Source organism: Fundulus heteroclitus, chromosome 20 (genome assembly GCF_011125445.2).
Source record: "Fundulus heteroclitus isolate FHET01 chromosome 20, MU-UCD_Fhet_4.1, whole genome shotgun sequence".
NCBI classification, from domain to species: domain Eukaryota; kingdom Metazoa; phylum Chordata; class Actinopteri; order Cyprinodontiformes; family Fundulidae; genus Fundulus; species Fundulus heteroclitus.
Genome location: NC_046380.1, coordinates 35,458,913 through 35,482,551, shown reverse-complemented (window position 1 = coordinate 35,482,551; position 23,639 = coordinate 35,458,913). Strand labels below are relative to the sequence as shown.

General features: G+C 39.4%; 3 protein-coding genes across 3 annotated transcripts; all 3 read left to right on the top strand.

Annotated features, from left to right (window-relative positions):
* Window positions 1-589: 589 nt before the first annotated feature.
* On the top strand, window positions 590-2,298 carry LOC105919607 (blue-sensitive opsin-like). The gene is made up of 5 exons (XM_012854941.2): window positions 590-968; window positions 1,083-1,251; window positions 1,338-1,503; window positions 1,592-1,831; window positions 2,157-2,298. Exons 1-5 carry the CDS (start codon window positions 590-592, stop codon window positions 2,256-2,258), a joined length of 1,056 nt encoding a protein of 351 aa, XP_012710395.2. The 3' UTR covers window positions 2,259-2,298.
* Window positions 2,299-4,781: 2,483 nt separating this feature from the next.
* On the top strand, window positions 4,782-7,288 carry LOC118567139 (blue-sensitive opsin). Its single transcript, XM_036151441.1, has 5 exons — window positions 4,782-5,334; window positions 5,539-5,707; window positions 5,801-5,966; window positions 6,071-6,310; window positions 6,779-7,288. Exons 1-5 carry the CDS (start codon window positions 4,950-4,952, stop codon window positions 6,881-6,883), a joined length of 1,065 nt encoding a protein of 354 aa, XP_036007334.1. The 5' UTR covers window positions 4,782-4,949; the 3' UTR covers window positions 6,884-7,288.
* Window positions 7,289-19,135: 11,847 nt separating this feature from the next.
* Window positions 19,136-21,323, top strand: LOC118556614 (red-sensitive opsin). The gene is made up of 6 exons (XM_036151440.1): window positions 19,136-19,309; window positions 19,658-19,954; window positions 20,074-20,242; window positions 20,358-20,523; window positions 20,610-20,849; window positions 20,946-21,323. The coding sequence occupies exons 1-6, from the start codon at window positions 19,207-19,209 to the stop codon at window positions 21,042-21,044; spliced, it is 1,074 nt and encodes a 357-aa protein (XP_036007333.1). The 5' UTR covers window positions 19,136-19,206; the 3' UTR covers window positions 21,045-21,323.
* Window positions 21,324-23,639: the final 2,316 nt, after the last annotated feature.

The window sequence follows — 23,639 nt, the reverse complement described above, 5'->3', positions numbered from 1 at the left end:
TATGAACAAACTCCTTAAGATAAAGTGTGCGCACTCTGTAACGCCTCTCTGCAGCTGCAGGCATGTTGGCGTGCTCTCATGCGTTCAGCAGTTTGGTTTCGGCAAAATTTTGAAATTCAACAAAACAAAACCACAAAGGTTTTAAACTATGTCTCGACAAAAATATATGAAAAAACTATTTGACAACTACCAGCGCATTTTTTGCACCATCGATAGTAAAATTGCACAAAAAGTTTACAAAAACAGCCGATTCGTTCTCAGATCATCACCTACACTCCATTGTCTGAACACGTCTTCAAAACACAGGCAAGAGCTTTTTCTGCAACCCCACCTGCAACACAGTAGGGGGATCCCTAAATGACTTAGATCAGTTAATGAAAAAAACCAATCAATTAGTCAATTATCAAATCAATTTGTTATGAGGCTGGTTGGCTGGTGTCTTTATAAATATCTGGAGCTGAAAAAAGAGGCATGTTAAAGGTTTGGACATGGTAGCATCTATCTCTTCTTTCTCCACTGTTTTTGTTTTTAAAATTTGAGCTTTCATCACAAGGTTTCCACTCAGTGTCTCCAGGAGAAAGAAAGCAAAATGAGGTCCACCCGAGTCATAGAACTGCCAGAAGACTTCTGGATCCCAATCCCGCTGGAGACCAACAACATCACATCCCTTAGCCCTTTCTCAGTTCCTCAGGACCACTTGGGAGATTCGGCCACGTTCTACACCATGGCGGGATTCACACTCTTTCTCTTTGTGATCGGCACTGCCATTAACACCCTCACCATTGCGTGCACCGTGCGATACAAGAAACTCCGCTCCCATCTCAACTACATCCTGGTGAACTTGGCCGTGGCCAACCTTCTGGTCTCTGTCATCGGCTCTTTCACCGCCTGCTGCTCCTTCACATTCAGATATTTCGTCTTTGGACCACTAGCATGCAAGATTGAAGGTTTCATTGCAACACTAGGGGGTAAGATTTAGGTGCACAGTGTACAGATTACATATGGGACGGTCTTCTTTACATTAGATTAAAGTATATTAATATTAAGATTGGCAGAGATTTTTTTTTTCTTTGTTATTCCAGGTATGGTAAGCCTGTGGTCTCTGGCTGTGATAGCTTTTGAACGATGGCTGGTCATCTGCAAACCTCTCGGCAACGTGGCTTTCAAGCCTGAACATGCCACAGGTTGTTGTGTATTAACCTGGATTTTTGCACTGATTGCATCAGTTCCACCTTTGCTTGGATGGAGCAGGTAAGCAAGACATGCAAAAAGTGAGACACTTGTTTAAGCAAAGCTGTTAGGACAGGAAACCGCACTTAGTGCTGTTATTTCCCCAGGTACATTCCAGAAGGCCTGCAGTGCTCTTGTGGTCCAGACTGGTACACGACCAACAACAAATACAACAACGAGTCCTACGTCATGTTCCTTTTCTGCTTCTGCTTCGCTGTTCCTTTAACCACCATCATTTTTTGCTATTCTCAGCTACTCGTAACTCTTAAAATGGTGAGAAAACATTGAAATGCCTGTGGCGTTGTAGGGTCGTATTCATTAAGTGCAATCATCAGGGTAAAGTGCAATGTGTTTTCAATAGGCAGCAAGAGCCCAGGCTGAGTCTGCCTCCACCCAGAAGGCTGAAAAGGAGGTGACCAGGATGGTGGTCGTCATGGTACTGGGTTTCTTGGTGTGTTGGATGCCGTATGCCTCCTTCGCTCTTTGGGTTGTCAACAACCGTGGGCAGATTTTTGACCTGAGACTGGCAACCATACCGTCCTGCCTATCGAAGGCCTCCACCGTCTACAATCCTATCATCTACGTACTCTTCAATAAGCAGGTGAGTACACAATAAAAGACTTTGACAGCAGCAGTCAAGGTACTGTGATCAATATAGTGTAATTTTGGAAAGGATACCCAGGGGTAAAAAGAGTGATTTGGAGAAGCATCAATCTGTTCTCTGATCACAGCATTTGTATGCCGTCTTATGACTTTGTTCCAGACACTTCTGTTCTCAGCGTTTTACGTCATCTTCAAAGGCCTTTTGAGTCTTGCTGACAATATCCATCAACTAACAGGGATGAATGAGATGCTATGTGTGCACCTGATGCTTTCTCACGATAAGTGTCTAACAACTCAGGAATTCTTTTGTTTTTCCCTCTCAGTTTCGAACATGCATGGTATCCTTGGTGGGGATGGGGGATGGAGAGGAGGAAGTCTCTACAACACAATCAGTGACCGAAGTCTCCAAAGTTGGCCCAGCTTAGTCCGACAGTAATCCTCAGTTAATTGTAAATAGTAAAAGTCGCGTCCAAAAAATTTACAGTCCAAGAAAAAAAAAAGAAAAAAGGAATCATTGCTCTGCAAAAGAAGAAAATGAAAACCAAAAACAATTAAAGAATGTTTTTGATTTTTTTTTAAAACTTTTGACGGTTTTATCCGAAGATTTTTGTTCAATAGTAAATATCATGGGTGTTTATTTATATTTATGTTTGGTATTTTTATTTTGTCAAAAAAGGGGCAGCCTAAAGTTTTGACTCCAAGTCAAGTTGTAACCCAAATGTTACCATTTTGTTCCTTTCCGACTTCCACAAACCAAAGGTTTCACTTCTATGTACTTAAACCAATACTTATCAGTTTATTTTTCTTTGTAGTATTTTCATGAGTTAAGCACAAAAACAGAAATAAAAATGCTCAAAATTCACTTCTTCTTTTTTTATTGTATTGGTAAGTATTCTTGAAGACTTTTTTGAGACCCTGTTTACATTTTATTTTGGTTCTGATCTGTTTGGGCCAGTCTATGATTGCGACCCTTGATCAAAATAAATCCTAGTTTTATACTGTAAGATATTATTGATTTGAGTAAAAAAAAAAAAATCCTTTTTGTCAGTTAAAACATAATCTATTACTCTAAGTCGAACATCAAAGCAAGTACAAATCTTTTGGTTTGAAAAACCCTTACAGATGGCTGCCTCATAGCTCAAACGTAGGGCATGAATCAACCAAATCCACAATGTTACAAAATTGCAAAGGGATGACATGACCATCAGTTTATGGAGCTCCGCATGGGCAAAATTTTAAATAAAGCACTTCAAACAGCCATTTTAACAGAATTAGCTTCTAATTTAATGTTACAACTTTAGAGTGAAAATAGTGGAGTCTCAATAGAAGTCCACATGAGGGATTCAGGGACTCTGAGGTGGTGAAATACAGCTCAACCTATGTCATCACAATGTTCTTACCACATCACTGTATTAAACAATGTATTAAAAAGCGCTAATACATTTAATTTATTTTGGATTTCATTAAATGAGTAAATTGTTTTTTTTGCTAATTGAAACCTTTTCAACTTTTAAGCACAGGGTGGAGCTTCATATTTTGAACTGCTGCTATTTCATTGGAAAAATAAAGGGTGGATTTAATTAAACATTTTTCCAGCTCGAGAAGCAAGCATCAAAGGATCAGCTCAAAACTGCAGAGGTCAGGAGCCTAACTTCAATCCCAAGACAACTTACAATCCACCCCATCTCTACATCAAAATCGATAAATTAATACTCTAATCCTGGTAGGACCTGCCCTTAACAGAGGGGAAAATGAGGGTACAGACCTTTGAAGGACAGCACAGGTAAAAATTAGTAAGAACATGGAAAAAAAAAATTGTAATAAAAGTGTTTGCGAGATTTGTAATTGCCCCATGTAGAGCAGAAGTGGGTAGTATTACTTTTTCCCAGTTACATTTACTTGTAGGCAAGCTTCATTGTTCAAGCGTTATTTTCTATCTGACCGGCCTGTTGTGCCATTTGGAGATCAACTAAACATACAGCAAACAGTAGATACCGTCTCTTGAAGCACTTGACTCTGCAACATGTACACACCACCTACTGCAAAGTATTGGTTTCATAAGATTTATGTAGTTGGAAACGGAGAGTTGGAAAGTTTTGCTTCTTTTGCCTAAATATATTATTTTATATTGATGTAATTTATTTTAACAATTTTTTTGTTTTATTATTCAAAATGCCAGAACTGGCAAACAATTTAGAATTTTTTTTCTGTATAATTACATGATTAAATCAGTCACTGGTGCAACTCAAATACTCAGTATTTAAGTGGCCTTTTTACTGAATACTTTTTATTTATTCCCTTACTTGAGTCATTTTATTTGGATGACAACTTTTCACTTGTACTAGAGTAAAAGTTTATTAAATTAGTACTACTCTTACTTGACTAAAAATCTTAGGCTGCTCTACCCATTTCTGACGCTGAGTCAGTAATCTTTGACTTTTTAGGGTTAAAAAAATATTCTTATTGGCCACAACAAATAAGAGAAGCAAAGAATCCTGCTTCAATGATATAATAACATTTGTTTTGAGCAAAATAGGTCAAGTTCTACAATGTGCATCACAACTGCAAGGCTTTTTATCCCTCAGCCTATTTAAATCTTCTTTCACCCATCAAGATATCGTTTAAAAAAAAAAAAAAGGTGAAACCACTAATACATTTTTTAGGAGATAGACCAAATGAAAATCAGTCACAAGCTAGGTAATATGCGTGCTAGAGAATGGCCTAATCTTTTAGCCTCCGGCAAACGGATTAGCCAATTCCCGGGGTTCAGACACGAGTAAGCAGTGAGAAGATACTGGCCAACTCTGAGCTCTGACACTAAGACACTAATCTCAGCATTAGCTAAAAGGTGGTGTAAGTTGTCACGGGAATACATGTAAAGCTTTAAATCCCGTCCTTGAGCCAATTAAGTTGAGCCGGAGTAACGTTTTAAAGTTCCTATAAATGCGGGTTTTCAGTGACTCGGCATCAGACAGAGAGAAGCCCACTTCAATTAAAAGACAGGGAAAACATGAAGTATCATATTACTGTTTGATTGCAGATTTGAATTATACGCATTCAAATTTAATTTTAATCCAATTGTAAGCTTTATTAAAAAAAAACAAAAAACAAATCCAATGAAGATGAGGGTAAACCGTCAAGAAGAAATTCCAGACGACTACTGGATCCCCATCCCCCTGGACACCGACAACATGTCAGCCTACAGCCCGTACCTAGTTCCCCAGGACCATTTAGGAAGCCTGGGGCTTTTTTATTCAATGTCAGCATTAATGTTCTTCTTGTTTGTGGCCGGCACGGCCATCAACATCCTCACAATTGCATGTACTATTCAATACAAGAAGCTCCGCTCTCATCTGAACTACATCCTGGTCAACATGGCTGTGGCAAACCTCATCGTCTCGTCCGTGGGCTCTTTTACCTGCTTCTACTGTTTTGCCTACAGATACATGGCTCTTGGTCCACTCGGCTGCAAGATTGAAGGATTTACTGCAGGTGTTGGTGGTAAGAACAGGAACATATTTGAACAATTCCACTCTTAGAATACTTTACCACCTGCGTTAGATTTTACGAGACACTGTGGAGTGAGAGAATATTTAGTAACAAGCTGTAACACTGTCTAAATGACCCTTTTTTACCTAAATAACACCTTAATGTCGATATACCGTGTGCACATGTGTATTATGTGAATTATGTGTTTTTCCTCAGGCATGGTCAGCCTTTGGTCTCTGGCTGTGATTGCATTCGAAAGATGGTTGGTTATCTGCAAGCCCCTCGGGAACTTTGCCTTCAAGTCAGAGCATGCTTTGTTCTTTTGTGCACTTACTTGGTTCTTTGCTTTGTGCGCCACAGTTCCCCCACTAGTGGGATGGAGTAGGTGAGGAAAACACACCGGCTAATTGATTAGTCCAACGAGGTGCTGGGAGGACGTTGTTATGATTAACCGGAAGCATGATGTCTGTTTTGCCAGGTACATCCCGGAAGGCATGCAGTGTTCATGTGGACCAGACTGGTACACGACAGGCAACAAGTTTAACACTGAATCCTATGTGATGTTCCTCTTCTGCTTCTGCTTTTCTGTTCCTTTCACTTGCATCGTCTTCTGCTACTCGCAGCTGCTCTTCACACTGAAATCGGTAGGTGGCATGCTGTGGATCACCTGGATTTGAACATCTCTGACTTTTGTGTCATTCACATGGGATTTTAGTTCTGATTCTTACTGAAACCGGTGTGTCGACAGGCGGCAAAGGCCCAGGCAGAGTCTGCCTCCACCCAGAAGGCAGAAAAGGAGGTGACTAGGATGGTGGTCGTCATGGTGCTAGGCTTCCTGGTGTGCTACATGCCATATGCCTCCTTTGCTCTTTGGATCGTGACCCACCGCGGACAGCCATTTGACCTGAGACTTGCAACCATACCGTCCTGTTTCTCCAAAGCATCCACCGTCTACAATCCCGTCATCTATGTTGTCCTCAATAAGCAGGTGGGCTTATGTAGGAGCTTAAAAGATTTAGAGTGGTCTTATGCTGCAAAGCTGAAGATGTGCTCAGTCTAAAAGAGACCAACGATAAACTTTTTCTGACTTGAACTTAGGGCCGACAAAGGCCGTTAATGCCCTTTAACGGTGGATTTCATATGCAACTAATGGCTTAAATGGCTTTCAAGAAGAACCAATAAAATACATTAAGCCAAAGATTAACCTTCAAAATGAATGGCCCACAAAAGTGTTCAAACATTTCACTTTATTTGCTAGTTATGTCTGTTTGATGTTAGCAACATGCAAAGCCCAAACATGTTGATGCTACACGAGTTTCAGACAGGTTCTTTACTCCATCAGATTACATGCATCAAACTATAATAAAAGAAAAATGCATAAAAAAACCAAGATAGCATCTGAGCCACAGGGAATGACGCAACACAGCTAATGTGTCAATCTTCGCTTTGCTTTCAGTTCCGCTCATGCATGAGGAAGATGCTGGGGATGAGCGGAGGCGACGAAGAGGAGTCATCTGCAAGTCAGTCGGTCACCGAAGTCTCAAAAGTTGGACCCTCTTAGGTTCTTGGCCTGTCTTGATTCGGATAACATGGAAATGACCAACATTGATGTGTTTTTACTGTTGTTATAACTTAGGGTTTTCAAAGAAAAATGTAAAAAAAAAAAAAAAAGAAAGAAAAAAGGTTCATCTGGTGAAGCTGTTATTTTTCTGTGCATTTTACCATGGGCGTAAAACAAAAACACATATTTTTAGAATTGTATTCTGATGCAAAAAATATGGATTTTTCTTTTCTTCCAAAAAAATGACCGAGGTCTCTGAAAACCCATAAACTACAAAATAAAAGCATGTAGCACATCTGACACATCTGTGAATGAGTTGTTCTACATGTCATGACTTGTAAGTATTTACTTGTATATATGTAGCAACAGAGAATTAATAAAGAGAAGTCAACTTTGAAGCTCATATCCACTCGGGAAATACATCTTTTGTGCACAAAGAAAGAGAGCACTATCTGAAGTGAGTGTTGGAAATGTGTGGTGAATACTCTTACTAATTATTGAAGTAAATCAGTGAAACAGTAAACAAAGGGTTTTACTGTTATTTTATATCACTTTTTAATTCAAGGCACTGTAAAAATTGCGGTGCGTTGTTCCTTTCAACCTAAATTAATTATTGCTAATGTAATTAACAAGTTATGTACTTTTTTTAGTGATGTATTTTTTATTTTATTTTTTACATCCATAAGGATGCATCAAAATGGGGGCAAACAAGTACCAAGGTGTGAACTCTAGCATGAGGTGGTGGGTCAGGTTTGTTTGTGCCACCTGTGTAACACTCTTGGCCCTTAGGGGGCGACAGAGAGTCACGACAGATGATGGTATGAATCAGGTGTGATGGCTGCTCATCCCTCCGATCTGGACCACCTGCACCTGCAGAGTTATTTACCTGGTACTATTCTGACTTCCAACATCTCCCATGGAGTCTGTGGAAGTACTCTGTGTGAACTCAGAAATTTGGAGGCTCTGACTTAAATTTTGGAGAGATTGGCTCTGGTCTAGGTGTCGCGTTAGAATCTGCTTAGCTGCTCTTTCTTTGACTCTAGCTCATGCAATGAGTCGACCTGCTTGGGGTTGACACTGTGAGGATTTCACCTGACGGGTGGGGGACTCACTTCCCTGATGGGATGCAGGCTTTCTGATATTGTGAGTTTTGAGCTCTTCGATCTCAGCTTCAGCTTCTTCCATCCTCACCTAACCCGTTGGGAGTTCCAATTTGGCAGCACTCACTCTGTGGAGCATCCTCTGCTAGTCTGCCTGCAACTGCAATGAATGCTTTTCATCTTCTAGTTGTGACTCACGCTGATATAACAATGGAAGCTGTCCCACAGCATCTTGAATCTGAGTCCTTTTTGTCGGATTCCCAGTGGAGTTAATTTGTTCCTGAATCTTTCTATTACATGCAGCAAGGTTAAAACTATTTAAATGACTCCACTCATCAGGAGATCAGCTGATAAGATCAGCAATGACAACTTTCTGCATCTCTATGTCTGCGTGATCCACCACAGGCGCAGCTTCAGATATGCAAAGTTCTGTCTGACTCCATCTGTGCTAACACAAAAACAACACAAGTTATGTAAAGTTTTTAAAATAACCCAGTCTGTGCATGCCTAGCTATGCATTTATGTTTTAATACACATTTTGCACATATTTATTTGTGTGTGTGAAATGGGTGCGCAAGTTCACCGCTCAATCTGTGCCTTATAACAACACTTTCAGTGTTAATATGCTAAACCTTTCTTTAGGAATTACTAGCTCTTTAGTGCATGCTTGACCTTTTTTTTAGGAAATACTAAAGTTTTAAGCTTATGCTTCTCAACTTTTTTTTTTGTATCAAATTAGCAATTTAGCTTTATCATCATTCCCCTTCCAGACAGGTAGAGTAGAACAGGTAGAGCACCACACCAGTTATCTGACTTAATTTTACATTTTCTGTCAAAAAAATGCCTATGTACACGAGGATTATGGTGGGTAACTCACAAACCCGCCGGGCTGCATTAAACAACGCTAGCTGTGTTAGCTGGCCTGCTGGCTACAAACAGCAACACGTGGCCCATGGCTGGTCAAACTCCAACAATTAACCCAAATGTCACATTTATATCATTACACTGAATCACATCCACATCCTTTCTATCAAAAATAATTAAATTTTACACATTGCTCCTTTAACAATACTGAATCTCATGGTACACTATGATGTCAATCTGTCTCCACTGAAAAACATTCAATTACCCAGGGATAAAGGATGTGTGAAACTTAAAAACTTTTCAGCTATTAATTATCTGGCCAGATGGAGGCACTGATGAAGCATTGGAATGTAATTCCCAGGTGGTGAATTAATCCTTAAACATGATTAAAAAATACAATTAGATAGTGATATCATGGCAAAAGAACGCTACCTGTTTCCATTCACTTGTTGCTAATTACTATCAATTGCTAATTACTAAAAGTGCTGGACATGTAAAATTGTTATGGGCTCCTTCTGTTATGCTAACCATTCCTGTTCTTTGCCTGTCAGGGCATTGAGCTGGTTGGGGCTAATCTAAAAAATAAAATTCTACTAGCTCATAGTTGTCTGTCACATAAGATATTGGTGATATACATTGTAGTTTGTAGTTTTAATGGGCAAAATATAAAAAAGTGCAACAGGTGTAAATATTTTCATAAGGCAAACGAAATAGTTATTTCTTTCAATTAGTTCTTCAATGTAAAACGAAATTGAAGGCAGGACTGAATAACTCCTTCCTGAATAAATTAAATGTTAAGTAGAGCACGGCAACTCCATGTATCAGCTTGAGTTCTCCCTTTTTAAATGATTGGTGTCTGGAGTAAAAAATAAGCAGGTGGATCCAGCTTTTGCATGTCATTATTAGAAGTCATTGGTGCTTCACTTTTACTTGGAAGCTCTTTAGAAAGCGTCTTCACCTACTCCTTTTCTCTCATGGCTCTTGGGACAAATATAGAAAACACACCTCTTCTTCATGACAGTGGTGACTGATGCGTTCCTTAACTGCAAAAGCAGTGTCCTCCAGTCATTATAAATACACACTTATTCGCCGAACATTTATGTTTAACATATTCTTTATTCAAAATGATATATATTTTTTGTCTCCTGAGGACAAAGGCTAGATGATCAACAAAACAGAGGCACTCTAAAGGAAAGGCCTGAGCCAGCTTTACCTCCTGCAAAGGCTCAATGTTTCAATTAGAACAACAACATGGCCAGTGTGTTTTTGCACAACTCATTGTCTTTTATAACTCCCAAACTACAAGGCCCACACTCAAAACCTTTATATCACCATGTGCATGTAGTGATTCTGCTTCGAATCACATAGGCCACACCCATGTTTGCTTAACATAGAGACAAAGGCAAAACTTATCCGATATCTCCTCTTTTAAGATTGATTAACATGAAGCTACTTTAGGTTCATACCATCTATAGAGGCAGTGGACAAAGCAATATGTACAAATGTTTTACATTTTCAGTGGTGGGCACAGCTCGCGCTAATCCACAAACAAATAACTGCGAAGTTAACTTTTTGTTCACCAAATTATCGTTCATGCCAAGGTGGGTAACTGTTTGCAGACTGGTTAGCATCCACTTTATTGGGTTTAAATACCTTTCAGTACGATAACAACGTTCAAGATCTTCATCCACTGTTTATGTCACTGTCCTGGCTCTCACTACATATCCACAAGGAGTTCTCAAAATCAGTAGTTGTCACGGCTTCACAAAAAAAAAAAAAAAAAAAAATAGCTGTTAATAGCTGTGCTGTTTTCTACTCAACTGTCGTCTTCTTGTGATGACGTGGTCTTAATATTGTCGGATCCTATTGCTTAAAAACAGAGATGCCGGTATCCACGTTTTTTCTTTCTCTAAACAGTGCGCTGCTGTGTGACCCTAACCTTTTAATTAGTATTATAACTCAGCTTTCTGGGTTTGTTATCAGCACCGCATGAGGTGGAAGGAGAATGGGCTCAGAGCTGGGCTTTGGGGTTACCGCAAGACTCAAGAGGACTCTTATTTTTCTAACATTTCTGTACAAAACACTGGCCGGCACTTATTTACTGTCTACCCTATGGCAATTGAAACTGAAAACCAACACTTGAAACTTAAAAAAAAAATTTAAACTGAGAAAATGTTGAACTGAAAAAAAGGATAATTTTGCACCTTCAGATTTTTTCCCCCTGTTTTTGGCATGGGGGCGAGGCCTCAGATAAAATGGATGTGACATCTCAACACAGAGGCTGGACTAAACATTCCCACATGTAGCATTCAGGAACTGTGAGAACTGAGAACGTCTTTAGAACGTTAAGGATATTCTATGTTGATGTGACTGTATTTGCAATAATGAATATTCTGCATATGTTAATCTGAGATTATTTTGAAGTATTTATAATTAACAATGTATCTTTACTCGTGTTTATAGTCGCTAATTTTAGAGCCCAAATAAGCAACTGCACATTCAGAAACAAGCCCAAAAAACTGTGACTCAAGCGGACTTGACAACAGTGCTAAGAAACATTTCGTACGATGACCACAGGTATTAGTTATTATCATTAGCTTGGTACCAAAATACATAGACATGTTAACATTTATGACACTCCATGGCTTCTATAGTAGTTACTATGTGCTTGGCGTTGAGGTTGTTTATAATTCATTTGGCACACCACTAGATGGTACGCCATTGTGAAATCTTACACACTGAGGCTATAACACTTAAATACTGACCAAAAAAAGCTTCAAGGTGAATGTGAAACACCACAGGTACTGGAGATGAATTAGTTAAATCCTGTTGTCTGTAGCAGCATACAACCAGCCCAAAATACTGCACGACAGCAGACATGTCTGCAGGATTCCCTTTGAAGAGAGGCGATATCCCATATACTGAACTGTAAAGGTGCATTCAGGGACAATTTGTACACCGGATTATCTATTTATCAAAACAACTCCAAAGTTATGTTAAGGTTTTTATTGTCAAGTATCAGCTCAGTCTTATTGAAAAGAACAAGCTTCAGATAGTTTTATTGTTGTATCATTTAGCCACACATTTCCTGTAACTGGTTATTAAAACTAATCAAACCAAATCTCCAGTCAGTTCTTTACCAGCCACTCTTTGAATAAAAAAAAAACATAAAAAAAGGCAAACTATGATCCCAAATGTGAGAAATTCTTTGTTCATTGCCAAGTAAAAAAAAAGAAAAACAACTTTTTTGCTTTTGATCGCAGCGAGCGTTAGGGTGGCTGAATGATCTGAACCAATTCTTCAACAGATTTGATGAGAAACTCCCTCCTACCCCAGCCCAGTCATCCCTGCTGCAACCCCCCTCAACTTTCACAACTGCCTGTTTTCCTTCCTAGAGCTTCACACCTCTCTGGTCTCAGCGACCCACTCACCCCCTCGATTTCAGAGGTCTCCCTCTTGTACAACCCCCCTCCCTCACCACCATCCTGTGCCTTTCAATACTTTTGTTGAGGAAAGAGCGGCAAAAGTTAAAGGTGCGAAAGGCTGCAGGCCTGCATCTGCGGGGCAGATCAACTGTATGGCATCACAGTATACTTGTTCAACGTGAATCTGAAGCTCAGGAAAGTACCACAGCGGTGGAAGACGTCTTGTGTGATTCCAGTCCCAAAGACCACACACCCGAAGGACCTCAGCAGTTACAGACCGTAGCACTGACCGTGCATTTAATGAAGACCCTTATGGGTATGTCCGCACCAAACACAAACAAGGCAAATGGAGCTAGGGATTTACATTTTATTCCTATGTAAAGGTGCTTTTAGGAGTGAAGTAACTGTCCGTAATGAGAATGATGCGAATTGGGCAAATAGACTAAAGCTAAAATGCACATAGAGCAACGCGAAATTTCACTCAAGTTCAAAAATCTGAACTTTTCTGTCAATTTGCGTCGCATTAAGGGTCCTCCTCGTCCATTTATTTAAGTGCAAAAATATTTTTTATTTGTTACATATTTAGACTGTACACTTAGGTTATATTTCTATTGAGCAATGAAGAATTTACTGACAGAAGATGCCTGTATTTTGTGTTCTGGAGGGGGATCGTCCCCTGACGTAGGGCAACAGCTCCTCTTTCTGGGTCCTGGAAAGACAAAATGTGCTGCTGGAATCAATCTTCATCCAGACGCAGCTAGAGGCGGTCGTACTCGTAGAACCAGGTGCGCCTCTGGAAGATCGAGTAGACCCATGGGCGCCAACGCTGTTGTTTGGCTTTCCACGTTGCATACAGCACCATGACTCGCTCACTAAAATCCCTGTCTGTCACGGTGAGTTGAACAGACAAGAGGAAACGGAAAGTTGATAGACTTTCCTTCAATGTGATGACTCTGTGATGTTAGCTGGGGGAAAATTGGCTGCGTTGTCAACGTGAATTGTTTGCGAGAGAGAGAGTCGAAATGTCCGGTGACCAACGGCAGACGTTCAACGCGAAAAAATTTTCCTTGTTCGTGTTCAGTGTGAACATACCTTAAGAGGTTGGTCCTTGATCATCTTCACCCCCAGGTGACGCGTTTGTTGGCTCCACTGCAGTTCGCCGACCATCGTGGTAGGGTATGCCATCACCTACCTTCTGCACCAAGGTCTGTCCCACCCGGGGAAGCCTGGAAGCACTGTAAGGATAATGTTCTTTTATTTGTCCAATGCTATTAAATCCTTCCAGGCAGAACCTCTGGGGGACAAGCTGAAGAGGGAATGACATTGTGATAGTGCTATTTTATAAGTACCTGGGCATTCATCTGAACAATGAACTGGACTGGAGTCACAACACTAATGCTAATTTACAGGAAGGTTAAGAGCAGATTTTACTTACTAGGGAGAGTAAGGGGTACTCCGGAGGATCTTCTTTGACTGCGGTGGCATCAGCCTACCTCTGTGGTGCAGTGTGTTGGAGCAGCAGCTTACTCACAGCTCAGAGGAAGAGATTAGATGAGCTCACCGGGAACGCCAGCTCTGTCCTGGGATGTCCCCTCGACCCAGTGCAGGTAGTGGGGCACAGAAGGACTCTAGCAAAAATACCATCACTGTTGGACGGTGTCTACCACCCCATGCATGAAGCTGCTGAAGAGCTGGAGAGCTCCTTCAGGAGAAGACAAATGCAACCTAATTGTGCAGTATTTTTTTATGTTGTAAGAAAGAAATCTTAAAAAAATACCCACTGTACACACCCAGACAGTTTTGAATTCAGTAAATTTAATAGGGTCTTGTTACATAGATCATAAAAGAGACATAAAATAAGTAATTAACATATTAATGCAGAAAAGGTGAACATATCTAAACTAGCATTATGACCAAATCATTGGAATAAAAAGCTTTTGTCATCAAAAAATCTGCAAACTTAACACCAGCGACACCAACAGGTGTCGCTGGTGTTAGGATATCAGCTATTGAGCCTTTAGGCCTTTCTCTTAGGTGAGTTTTCCCTGAATTTGGTTTGGTTTTGCATAAAAACTAAATTTTTTGGTTCTTAAGGAACTAAAACTGGCTGAAGACCTCATAATATTTGTTGCGATCGCTGAGCTATATAAGCATCTCTTGGGAGTTCCCATACTGTCACTAAAATGAAGAGAGACTAGAGTAAAATCTGTCTAAATGCAAGCATGCATGGTTTCCCTGCAGAACGCTGGGTTGTAACGAGATTACGGTTTCACTCACTTTACTTGTCAGTGGTCATAATGTTATGGACGGCTGGTGTTTCCCCTCATAAGCTTTTCTAACACTTTAATACAATAAAGTTAAGGCAGTTTGTTAAATAGGATTACCTTCTACGATAAATGTAGCCAGAAGTTACCTATAGAAAAAAAAAGACAAAAGTAGAGTGCAAGTACAATTATATTTTCTTTTGTTTTCTTAGTTCTTTGTTCTCTTTGTGTTGTGGCCATTTTGTTTCAATGGCATTTATCATTCAGAAAATGAAGTAAACATACAACGTAAGCTATTGATTTGGAAAGAAAACATCACAAATATCAAACATAAAGTTATATTTTGATTTTCTGCAGAATTGGAAGTTAATCAGTCCAACCAAACATCACAGTTTTGGAGCTGCCCCTGAGGTTCCTAACTGCAAGAGTAGAAAAAAGAATATGGTCATTAAAAGTAAAACACAAAAACACCTGATAAAAGGATTAAGAACAACCATGAGAGAATATTACCTGATGTTAAGTGAACACAGAACCATGAGGGTAGCAAAGGTAAAGTTGGCTCACTTGACACCAGAGCAATTTTCTACAGTCACTAAACCACACATGTAAACCACCTGTTGCTCAGAGCAGTGCCTGATTAAGACTCTCACCACTGGCCATTCCCGTCGGTTGTCGGGAGCAAATCCGAGTTCTGCTAGTAGTGAACTTTTGCCAAACATGAATAGTTCAGAACTAGCGGAATTCCAGACTTACCCCCGAAATATCAAAGCATCACATGGAAAGTTAAGTATCAAACAAAGGCATAAATTGTGATCTTAGAAGATATATATATTAGCACTAAGGCTTCCTACAGTATACATATTTAAAGCTGCTCAAAAGTTCCCCAGATGTAAATACAAACATGAATAAAAACATGAAAGAAATGTAAAATATCTACATAATAGAAATATTTACAGAATTTCTGAGTTCTGGGTGCATCCTCTTCTTGAAGTGAAGGAGGTCCTTGTGCCACTTGGAGCACTTATCAAATCTGTGAGCCGGCTATGTGCACAAGGTATGGATCCGATAGGAAAAAAAAAAAAGTCAAAGGATTAAAGTAAACCGCTACAGAGGCTTTGATTAGTCTGGGTGTGCACCTGATGTGACCTGTTATTCCGGAGAGATTACAGTCTTACGGAGTGAGCATGCCAAAAGTAATTACTCTGTGTTAAGCAGTTTTGTGGAGCAACCTGAGTTGTCCGTATAATCTGCTTTGGTCTTCTGGGGCAAGAGATATCTTCACTTGTGTTTCATTAGGTCAAATCGAGACGCTTGAGGTCTAATGCTGTGGATGGAACAATGAGAACAACATCAGTTTACATCATTTTGAAACCACTGTACAGCTTCTGGCTCATAACCGACAGATATATATATATATATATATATATATATATATATATATATATATATATATATAAAGAGATAGATAGATAGATAGATAGATAGATAGATAGATAGATAGATAGATAGATAGATAGATAGATAGATAGATAGATAGATAGATAGATAGATAGATAGATAGATAGATAGATAGATAGATAGATAGATACTCATCACATGCTCAAGTAAGTACCACATACAGACGTTAATGCCGTTTTATACCATGGTCTTGGTGAATACTTGATTCTGATTGGCTGATTTAATAATTGGATTTAACATTTATTTATTTCAGAAGTGACCATGGTAGAAGCAGGATAATGCCCTTGGAGGTGTCCATTATCAGAAATGGATGGACAAAGTGGAGGCGTCAACCGTCGTCTGCTTCACATTGGACGGTTGCTTCCGCAAACTCCCTTACATATCGTGCATCTCTAACAGAATTTTTTACAAATGAAGTCATTTTTGCGGCATTGACAAAGAATTTAATTAGGCCAGCAAAATCCACACTCTAAAGAAAACATGGTTTAAAATACTTACGATATATTAACTCTATGACCAACTTTTTAGTCAAAGTGTGAATGCTGAATGTAGCTAGCAATAGCTTGCGCTAACTACTAGCAGCTAAAAAGATAATGTTAATTTAAATTAACAAGCGTAATGTGAACTGAAGGTATTAACAAAACTCATCGATATCAATATCAGTATGTAGCATTATTTTCCTGTCTTGCCATTTGATATTTCATCCTTACATTTAGAGTCTCAGCTTGTCTACATGTGACAAAGGCATTTGGCAAGATGGCTTAGCTCTGGCAGTCTCACATCCCATAGGTGGGAAATGCCTTCTGTTATACTGGCTTGTGATAAATATAAATAGGGCTGGACGATAATTCAATACCAATTTATATATCGATCGACAGACAGATATTGTTGATAGACAAAAAAGTCAATTAAAAAGTTCAATAGAATAGCAGTAATTGTTCCTTTTGCATTCTGCCCATGTTAGTTAATATTACAGTCATTACATCCTCCCAACCAATCACAAACACAGACACAGGAACGCTTCATCCCCTTCAAGGAGTTCAGAGAGCATGCATTCTTTTTTCTTTTTTAAAAACTTGTAGTTTTGGGAAAAAGATGGTTGAATAAAGGGTTGAGTTTGAATTCAGTGTTTGTGTGGTCTGTATCTAAAAATAGGTTGCTAAGCAACAAAATAAAATAGTCAAGGCTGCTCTTAAAATATATATGTTTTGAATTTGTTGATAATTATCTATATCGAATAATATGATTTCTATTTTATCTATGTGCTTTTTTTCTATATCGTCCGGCCCTAAATATAAATGCTGTATGATAACCTTTTCTAGAATAGCAAATTATCTGTTGTTATAGATTAACAACCTTAGATGTTAAGTGAGGAACAAATAGTCAACTATTGGTGTAGATTTCTAAAAAATAATTACACACAGTAATTCAAAGACTCAAAACAGAATGACCCAGTAAGAGGCGAGTGACATGTTTATAGATCCTTAAAAACCTGTCTTAGCAGATTGTATTTCTGTAGAACGCTGTCAAACTCAACGAGGGGCGGGGTGCACTCTGGATCCCTGGTACAGAGATACACACACCTGACCTAAATTAATGGGTGATTAACAGGCCTCTGCAGGTCTTGATGGCTGCTGAGGAGGTCATGCAATCATTTAATTTGGGTGTGGAGGAGCAGGGGCACATCTAAAACTTGCTGGACAGGGGGTTCTGAAGACAAGGGTTGGAGACACCTTCACTAAATGAAAAACTCTGCAAAAAGAATAATAATAATAAAGTTTCAAAAAGATTAGAAAGCAGAGTTTTCAGAGAGCTGGTTTCCTTGAAAGGATCCCATGGTGCAATAATGCAATTATGTGGCTGACGTGAGAGGTAGGCTCAAAGGCTAGTGAAAAGATCCAGTGATCTGGGGTGACCCTCCTTTCCGGATGGATTAAAGTTGTCTTACTTGCTCCACATGTCAATAGTTAAATCTGTCACAGTTAAATATCCAACAGCAAGAAAATGTTCAAAAATCATTTAAGAGAAAGGAAGAAGTTTAGGAGTTAAGAGGTGTATGTCAATATCACACACATGATAAGAACAGCAAGGAAATGTTTATGTATTTCTGTCTGTGGTGTGAAGCTTTGGAGCAGACTGAATGTGGAAATGTTCAAACAGGAAACAATTCAAAACACAGAATAAAAAGGTGATTAGAAAGGAATATCAGATTTGAACAATCATCAGTATTATTATTAAACTATCATTGTTACCATGTATTACCTTTTGTATTACTGTACACTGTACTGTTTTCTTTAAGATGATGGCTACTGGGGTTCCACTTCATGGGATGCACTTTATTGTCACTTTTTTTAAATAGCTGTTTTAGATTACAAAATATGTATAAACTTTAGTATGCTTTCCTTGATTAAAAAATAAGAAGTGATATAAATCAAATTGCAGGAAAAGGGGTGGGTTAATATAAATTTATAGTTCTGCCTACTCCTTTGTGAGTGTGAAAATAGTAATTAGTAAATAGTGCCGTTACCATCTGGTGTTACGTTCATTTAACATTTTTTATTTGCCACAGATCTTTCTGTTGTCTTTTGAATCTGCTTTAAGATGTGTCTGTCCTCTCCAGCCAAGCAGAGTCTCCATGTGTACCCACAACCACAAAAACACCGTGCACAGGCTCACAACATGGTATTTCCTTGTTTGTATCAATGCCTAGTTTTAACCCAAAATCATGTGACAGCTTCATGAATCTCATGTATGTTTCTTTACACCAACAGGAATTTAAAAAGGTAATTTGCTTTTTGTATAACGCAGCATTTAATTAAAATGCACAGGGTTCTATTGAAGTTCTGGGCACCTACAGTTGTAGGAAATACCTGCTATGAAATTCCTAGAGATATCATACATAAAACATTTATAAGTGAATTAGTGAAAGATCTGAAACTTAATCCACATATTAAGTGAGAGTTTGAAAGGGCACCTATTGCCTTAACCTCATTTAGGTCTTCTAAGTATTATTGAAAAAAGTGTTTTACCTTGTCTGGGAAGATCTGTGCCAAATGGCACACTGTTGCTGTAATATGATTATAAAGTAATCCTCTCAGAGGTCACTGAGGCATCAGTATAAAAGCTAAAGTCTGATGTGAAGCGTCGATCACCCCAGGAGGTTACAAGTCAGTCGAAGATCCGAGAGCTGAGAACCTTCTTCCCAGAACAGGATGGCAGAGGAATGGGGAAAACAGGCTTTCGCTGCCAGGCGGTACAATGAAGAGACAACGAGGGGATCTGCATTCACATACACAAACAGCAACCATACGAAAGGTATGCTTTTTATTTCCAATCAGATTTGTTTATCTGTTAGAATCTTTTTCAGACTGTTCGAAAATTTCCAACTTAGATACTGAAAATAATGAAAGGAAATTTGTTGATTAGTGTGAAGGCTAGTGAAATTTAAATTAGAAGTAGAATCAAAATGTAAAGCAGTTTGATAATTGTGCTTTGACATTTGTGATTTCACAATTTTCAAAATTCTGAAATTGTCCAAAATAAGATCTTTTTTTTAGTAATACCGGGCAAAACAACACGTGTCATCTAAAGGAGACAGGATCTCTGAATTAGAACATAGTGTGTGTGTGCATAAGGTTCTAAGACGTGAGCCTTTGTTTCCAGATCCTTTTGAGGGACCAAACTACCACATCGCTCCTCGATGGGTTTACAATCTTGCAACCGTCTGGATGTTTTTCGTGGTGGTTTTATCAGTCTTCACCAACGGCCTCGTCTTGGTGGCCACGGCAAAGTTCAAGAAACTTCGTCATCCCCTGAACTGGATCTTGGTCAACCTTGCCATTGCTGATCTTGGAGAGACAGTCTTTGCCAGCACCATCAGTGTATGCAACCAGTTTTTTGGATATTTCATTCTGGGACATCCAATGTGCGTCTTTGAAGGCTACACTGTCTCAACTTGTGGTAAGTTGTCACAGTACTTATACATGATTCAGACTTGTAAACTCATTTAAATCAAACCTACAGAAGAATTTTGGAATTGTTAAACTGCATGTAAGTATCCATCCTTTTTGTTTACAAAGGTATTGCTGCTCTTTGGTCCCTGACTATCATCTCCTGGGAGAGGTGGGTAGTTGTGTGCAAACCTTTTGGAAACGTCAAGTTTGATGCCAAGTGGGCCACAGGTGGAATCGTGTTCTCCTGGGTCTGGTCTGCAGTGTGGTGTGCTCCTCCCATCTTTGGATGGAGCAGGTAACCTGCTGGTTCTTCTGTAGTTTTTATATCTCAGTCTATATCGTCAATAACCAGTAAACCAAGCTTTAATTGTTCAATGTGAACTAAATGCTAAAATATTGTCTTGTATCAGGTACTGGCCCCATGGACTGAAAACCTCTTGTGGACCTGATGTGTTCAGTGGAAGTGAAGACCCTGGAGTCCAGTCCTACATGATCGTCCTCATGATTACATGCTGCATCCTTCCTCTGGCTATTATCATACTGTGTTACCTGGCTGTATGGTTGGCCATCCGAGCTGTAAGCGTTATTCCTTTAACCTTAGTTTTGTCGTAGCATTTATGAGAACTTGGTAAACTCTGACCTTGTTGTTTTGTTGGCCACAGGTTGCTATGCAGCAGAAGGAATCTGAGTCAACCCAGAAGGCTGAGAGGGAAGTGTCCAGGATGGTTGTAGTCATGATCGTGGCTTACTGTGTCTGCTGGGGACCTTACACCTTTTTCGCCTGCTTCGCCGCAGCCAACCCCGGATATGCCTTCCATCCTTTGGCTGCTGCCATGCCTGCATACTTTGCCAAGAGCGCCACCATTTACAACCCAGTTATCTATGTCTTCATGAACCGACAGGTGGGCACAACAATCCAGTTGTCATATTCATTTACCTGGTATGGTATTCACGTTTTTGTTTTATATTTAACCTTCGGCCTATTCTTTTACTTGCAGTTTCGCACATGCATCATGCAGCTCTTTGGCAAACAGGTGGACGATGGTTCTGAAGTGTCCACATCAAAGACAGAGGTTTCCTCCGTGGCTCCTGCATAAACCTTCATATTCTCTTTTTTGGAAAAAAGCTACTTTGACCTGTACAGAAACTATTTCTTGTTTGTTTGTATTAATTTGGTGAACATTAACCTGACTCTCGCCAGATGGATGTAGTGCCGCCGTTCTCCGCGGAGCGAAATCCATCTGACGAGAGTCAGGTTAGGTGAACATAGCTTTATGGGAAAAAGAAAAAATGGAAAAAAAGTGCATGTATCATGTATGAATGTGTGACTGGTCTTTTTTTTGAAATTAACATAAAATATAAGGCATTCTATAAATTTTGCTTTGTGTAATTTTCTTTAGTACAATGTTACTTTTATGACTGTTGAGGACAAAATGCAAATATTCTGTCACTAACTGTGCTAGACCTTTTTACGGAACTAAACATTCAAAGGAAAATCGTACAAAAACATTGTACTGTGAAAGAAAAAAATTTGATCAAAATGTAATATTTACTAAGGAGGGGGGAAAAACAACAACCTAGTGATCTCTCACTGCATGTCAAGAAAATGTTATTTAAAAAAAAAAATCAAATCATAGCATCATTTGTCATAAAATAATAATCAGAAACACTGAAAAAAACTACTCACAATAACAATTAAATAAAATGCCGCAAACAGACAGGTGATTAAAAATGGTGAAGTAAAAAACAACAAAGACACAAATAGGCATTTGTGTTTGTTGAAACTGAACTCCAAACTTAATTTGCTCTCTTAACTCAAGGCTGTGAAGCAATTTTTTATAAGTCTCTGGTTGCACTGCGTGCCTCATCTGGTGGTCCTCCACCGTTAGGCTGGAGCTGCTGCAGTCTGGCGTTTAGAGCTGCAGCTATCTCAGGTCGTTGCACTTCAAAGCAAGCAAAGAAGTGGCCCTCTGCAAGGGCAGCATCTCCTTTCGTCATTGTGGTATTGTTGGATTTGTAGTTGGTGAGGTGCTGGAACCCATTGCCACACCTGCCTATTCATTGTTATCACTAAGGTAGTCCTAACTCTTCTGGTCGTAGGCTGCTTTAGCCTCATGATGCCTCCTTCTCGGGTAAGCTCTGGCTGTGCTTTATTTTGCTTCATCACCAGATCTGAAAGCAGCATCACGTTGCCTCAGGTGATTGTGGACTTCTTTTATCATCCAGGGTTTCTGATTGGAATAAAATCAGAGATGTTTGTCAACAGAAACACAGTCGACACAGAGTTAATGTAAGATAGCTCTGATATGGTGTTCTTCTCAAGATCTTGATGGCTCAAACAAACTACCAGTCCCAGTTCTCAAAACAGTCCTGCTGCTACATCCCCTCACCATGCTTTCACAGTCTTTATGACAAGGGGTCCTCTCTTCCTGAAGGTGAAGTATGTGGGAATCAAGGACATGGACATTTGATGTTAGCATCCCACTCTAATGTTTTACCTAACTCGGAGTTGATTTGTAATGGGTTGAACACATACCAATGTTGTTCCAAATTAGTTAAGCTAATTTAACCTAATTGCAAATTCTTAAGAAGAACCTTGGTTCTGTAACTTCCTCACTGAATTCTAAAATGAATTGGATAATTTTATGGTAATGATTTTCAAGCATTTTAATTTTTCCTTATGTCTATTTGTGTGTACATATGTCCCTAATTTCATTAATCTTAATTTTGCTTAGTAGTTTTAGTTAAGTTTTAGTAGGCTAGTAGAGGAGAGTTGTGGATCGAAATCTATCATTAATTCAGGTATACAACTTCTAATTTGCTCTCGCCGCTCTGCTCTTCTGCCCTGCTTGCTTTGATTTTTTTCTGCCTTTAACTTTGATCTCCTAGCCAGCCAAAACTACAGAAAAGTTGGATTGGATAAAGCTTTTTAGAACAATGACTCTCAAGGATTTACTTCATTTATTCTTATTTCATTTTTACCCTCTCAAATTCTCTGCTCCCACTCCAGCACAATGAACACTCTCGGATAGCATGAAGCTCTGAGCACCACTAGGACCATTTCCCGAGGAACGTTCCTCAATTCTGGACTGGGTGGTACGATAAACTGCTGGTCAGATCAGGTAAGTTCAGAACAGGAGCAGAAGTGAATAATGACTTTAATTTATTGAAGGCTTTGTTTGCTGTCTCTGACCATTTTGAATTTGGTCTTGGTGGAGGTGAGAGAGTGTAATGGGGCTGAAGTTGCATTAGAAATGGGCAAAAACCAGAAAGGTTCCTCAACCTCTAGATAAACATACACAAATTGGCCTATTATATCTCTGAGTTAAAGTATTTTAAACCATGAGTGCTTGGAAAACTGCAGGAGCATTAGTTAGCCCTAAAGCCATAACTAAATATTTATAATGTCCCGTTGGGGTATTGTAAGCCACTTTCCATTCATCCCCTTCTCTGATGCACACAAGGTGTAAAGGGTTCCGTAGATCCAACTTGGTGAAAATGCTAGCTCCCTGAATGAGGCTGAATGCAGTGTCCATGTGAGGCAGAGGTTAACAATTTTTGACTGTTATAGAGTTAAGCCTGCGGTAATCAATATATGGATGGAGGGACCATCTTCTTAACCATGAAGAAAAACCCAGCACCTGCTGACGGAGAAGAAGAGGGTTGAATGATGCTTGCTCTCAGAGTCCTCC

What these genes read in the sequence shown, in the direction of transcription:
- LOC105919607 (XM_012854941.2), top strand. Translation starts at nt 590, where the DNA reads ATGAGGTCCACCCGAGTCATAGAACTGCCAGAAGACTTCTGGATCCCA. An exon ending in CCTTTGCTTGGATGGAGCAG is followed by an intron (nt 1,252 to 1,337) that starts GTAAGCAAGACA and finishes TTATTTCCCCAG; the next exon opens with GTACATTCCAGAAGGCCTGC. An exon ending in ACGTACTCTTCAATAAGCAG is followed by an intron (nt 1,832 to 2,156) that starts GTGAGTACACAA and finishes TTTCCCTCTCAG; the next exon opens with TTTCGAACATGCATGGTATC.
- LOC118567139 (XM_036151441.1), top strand. Translation starts at nt 4,950, where the DNA reads ATGAAGATGAGGGTAAACCGTCAAGAAGAAATTCCAGACGACTACTGG. An exon ending in ATTTACTGCAGGTGTTGGTG is followed by an intron (nt 5,335 to 5,538) that starts GTAAGAACAGGA and finishes GTTTTTCCTCAG; the next exon opens with GCATGGTCAGCCTTTGGTCT. An exon ending in TGCTCTTCACACTGAAATCG is followed by an intron (nt 5,967 to 6,070) that starts GTAGGTGGCATG and finishes GTGTGTCGACAG; the next exon opens with GCGGCAAAGGCCCAGGCAGA.
- LOC118556614 (XM_036151440.1), top strand. Translation starts at nt 19,207, where the DNA reads ATGGCAGAGGAATGGGGAAAACAGGCTTTCGCTGCCAGGCGGTACAAT. An exon ending in CTACACTGTCTCAACTTGTG is followed by an intron (nt 19,955 to 20,073) that starts GTAAGTTGTCAC and finishes TTGTTTACAAAG; the next exon opens with GTATTGCTGCTCTTTGGTCC. An exon ending in ATGTCTTCATGAACCGACAG is followed by an intron (nt 20,850 to 20,945) that starts GTGGGCACAACA and finishes TTTTACTTGCAG; the next exon opens with TTTCGCACATGCATCATGCA.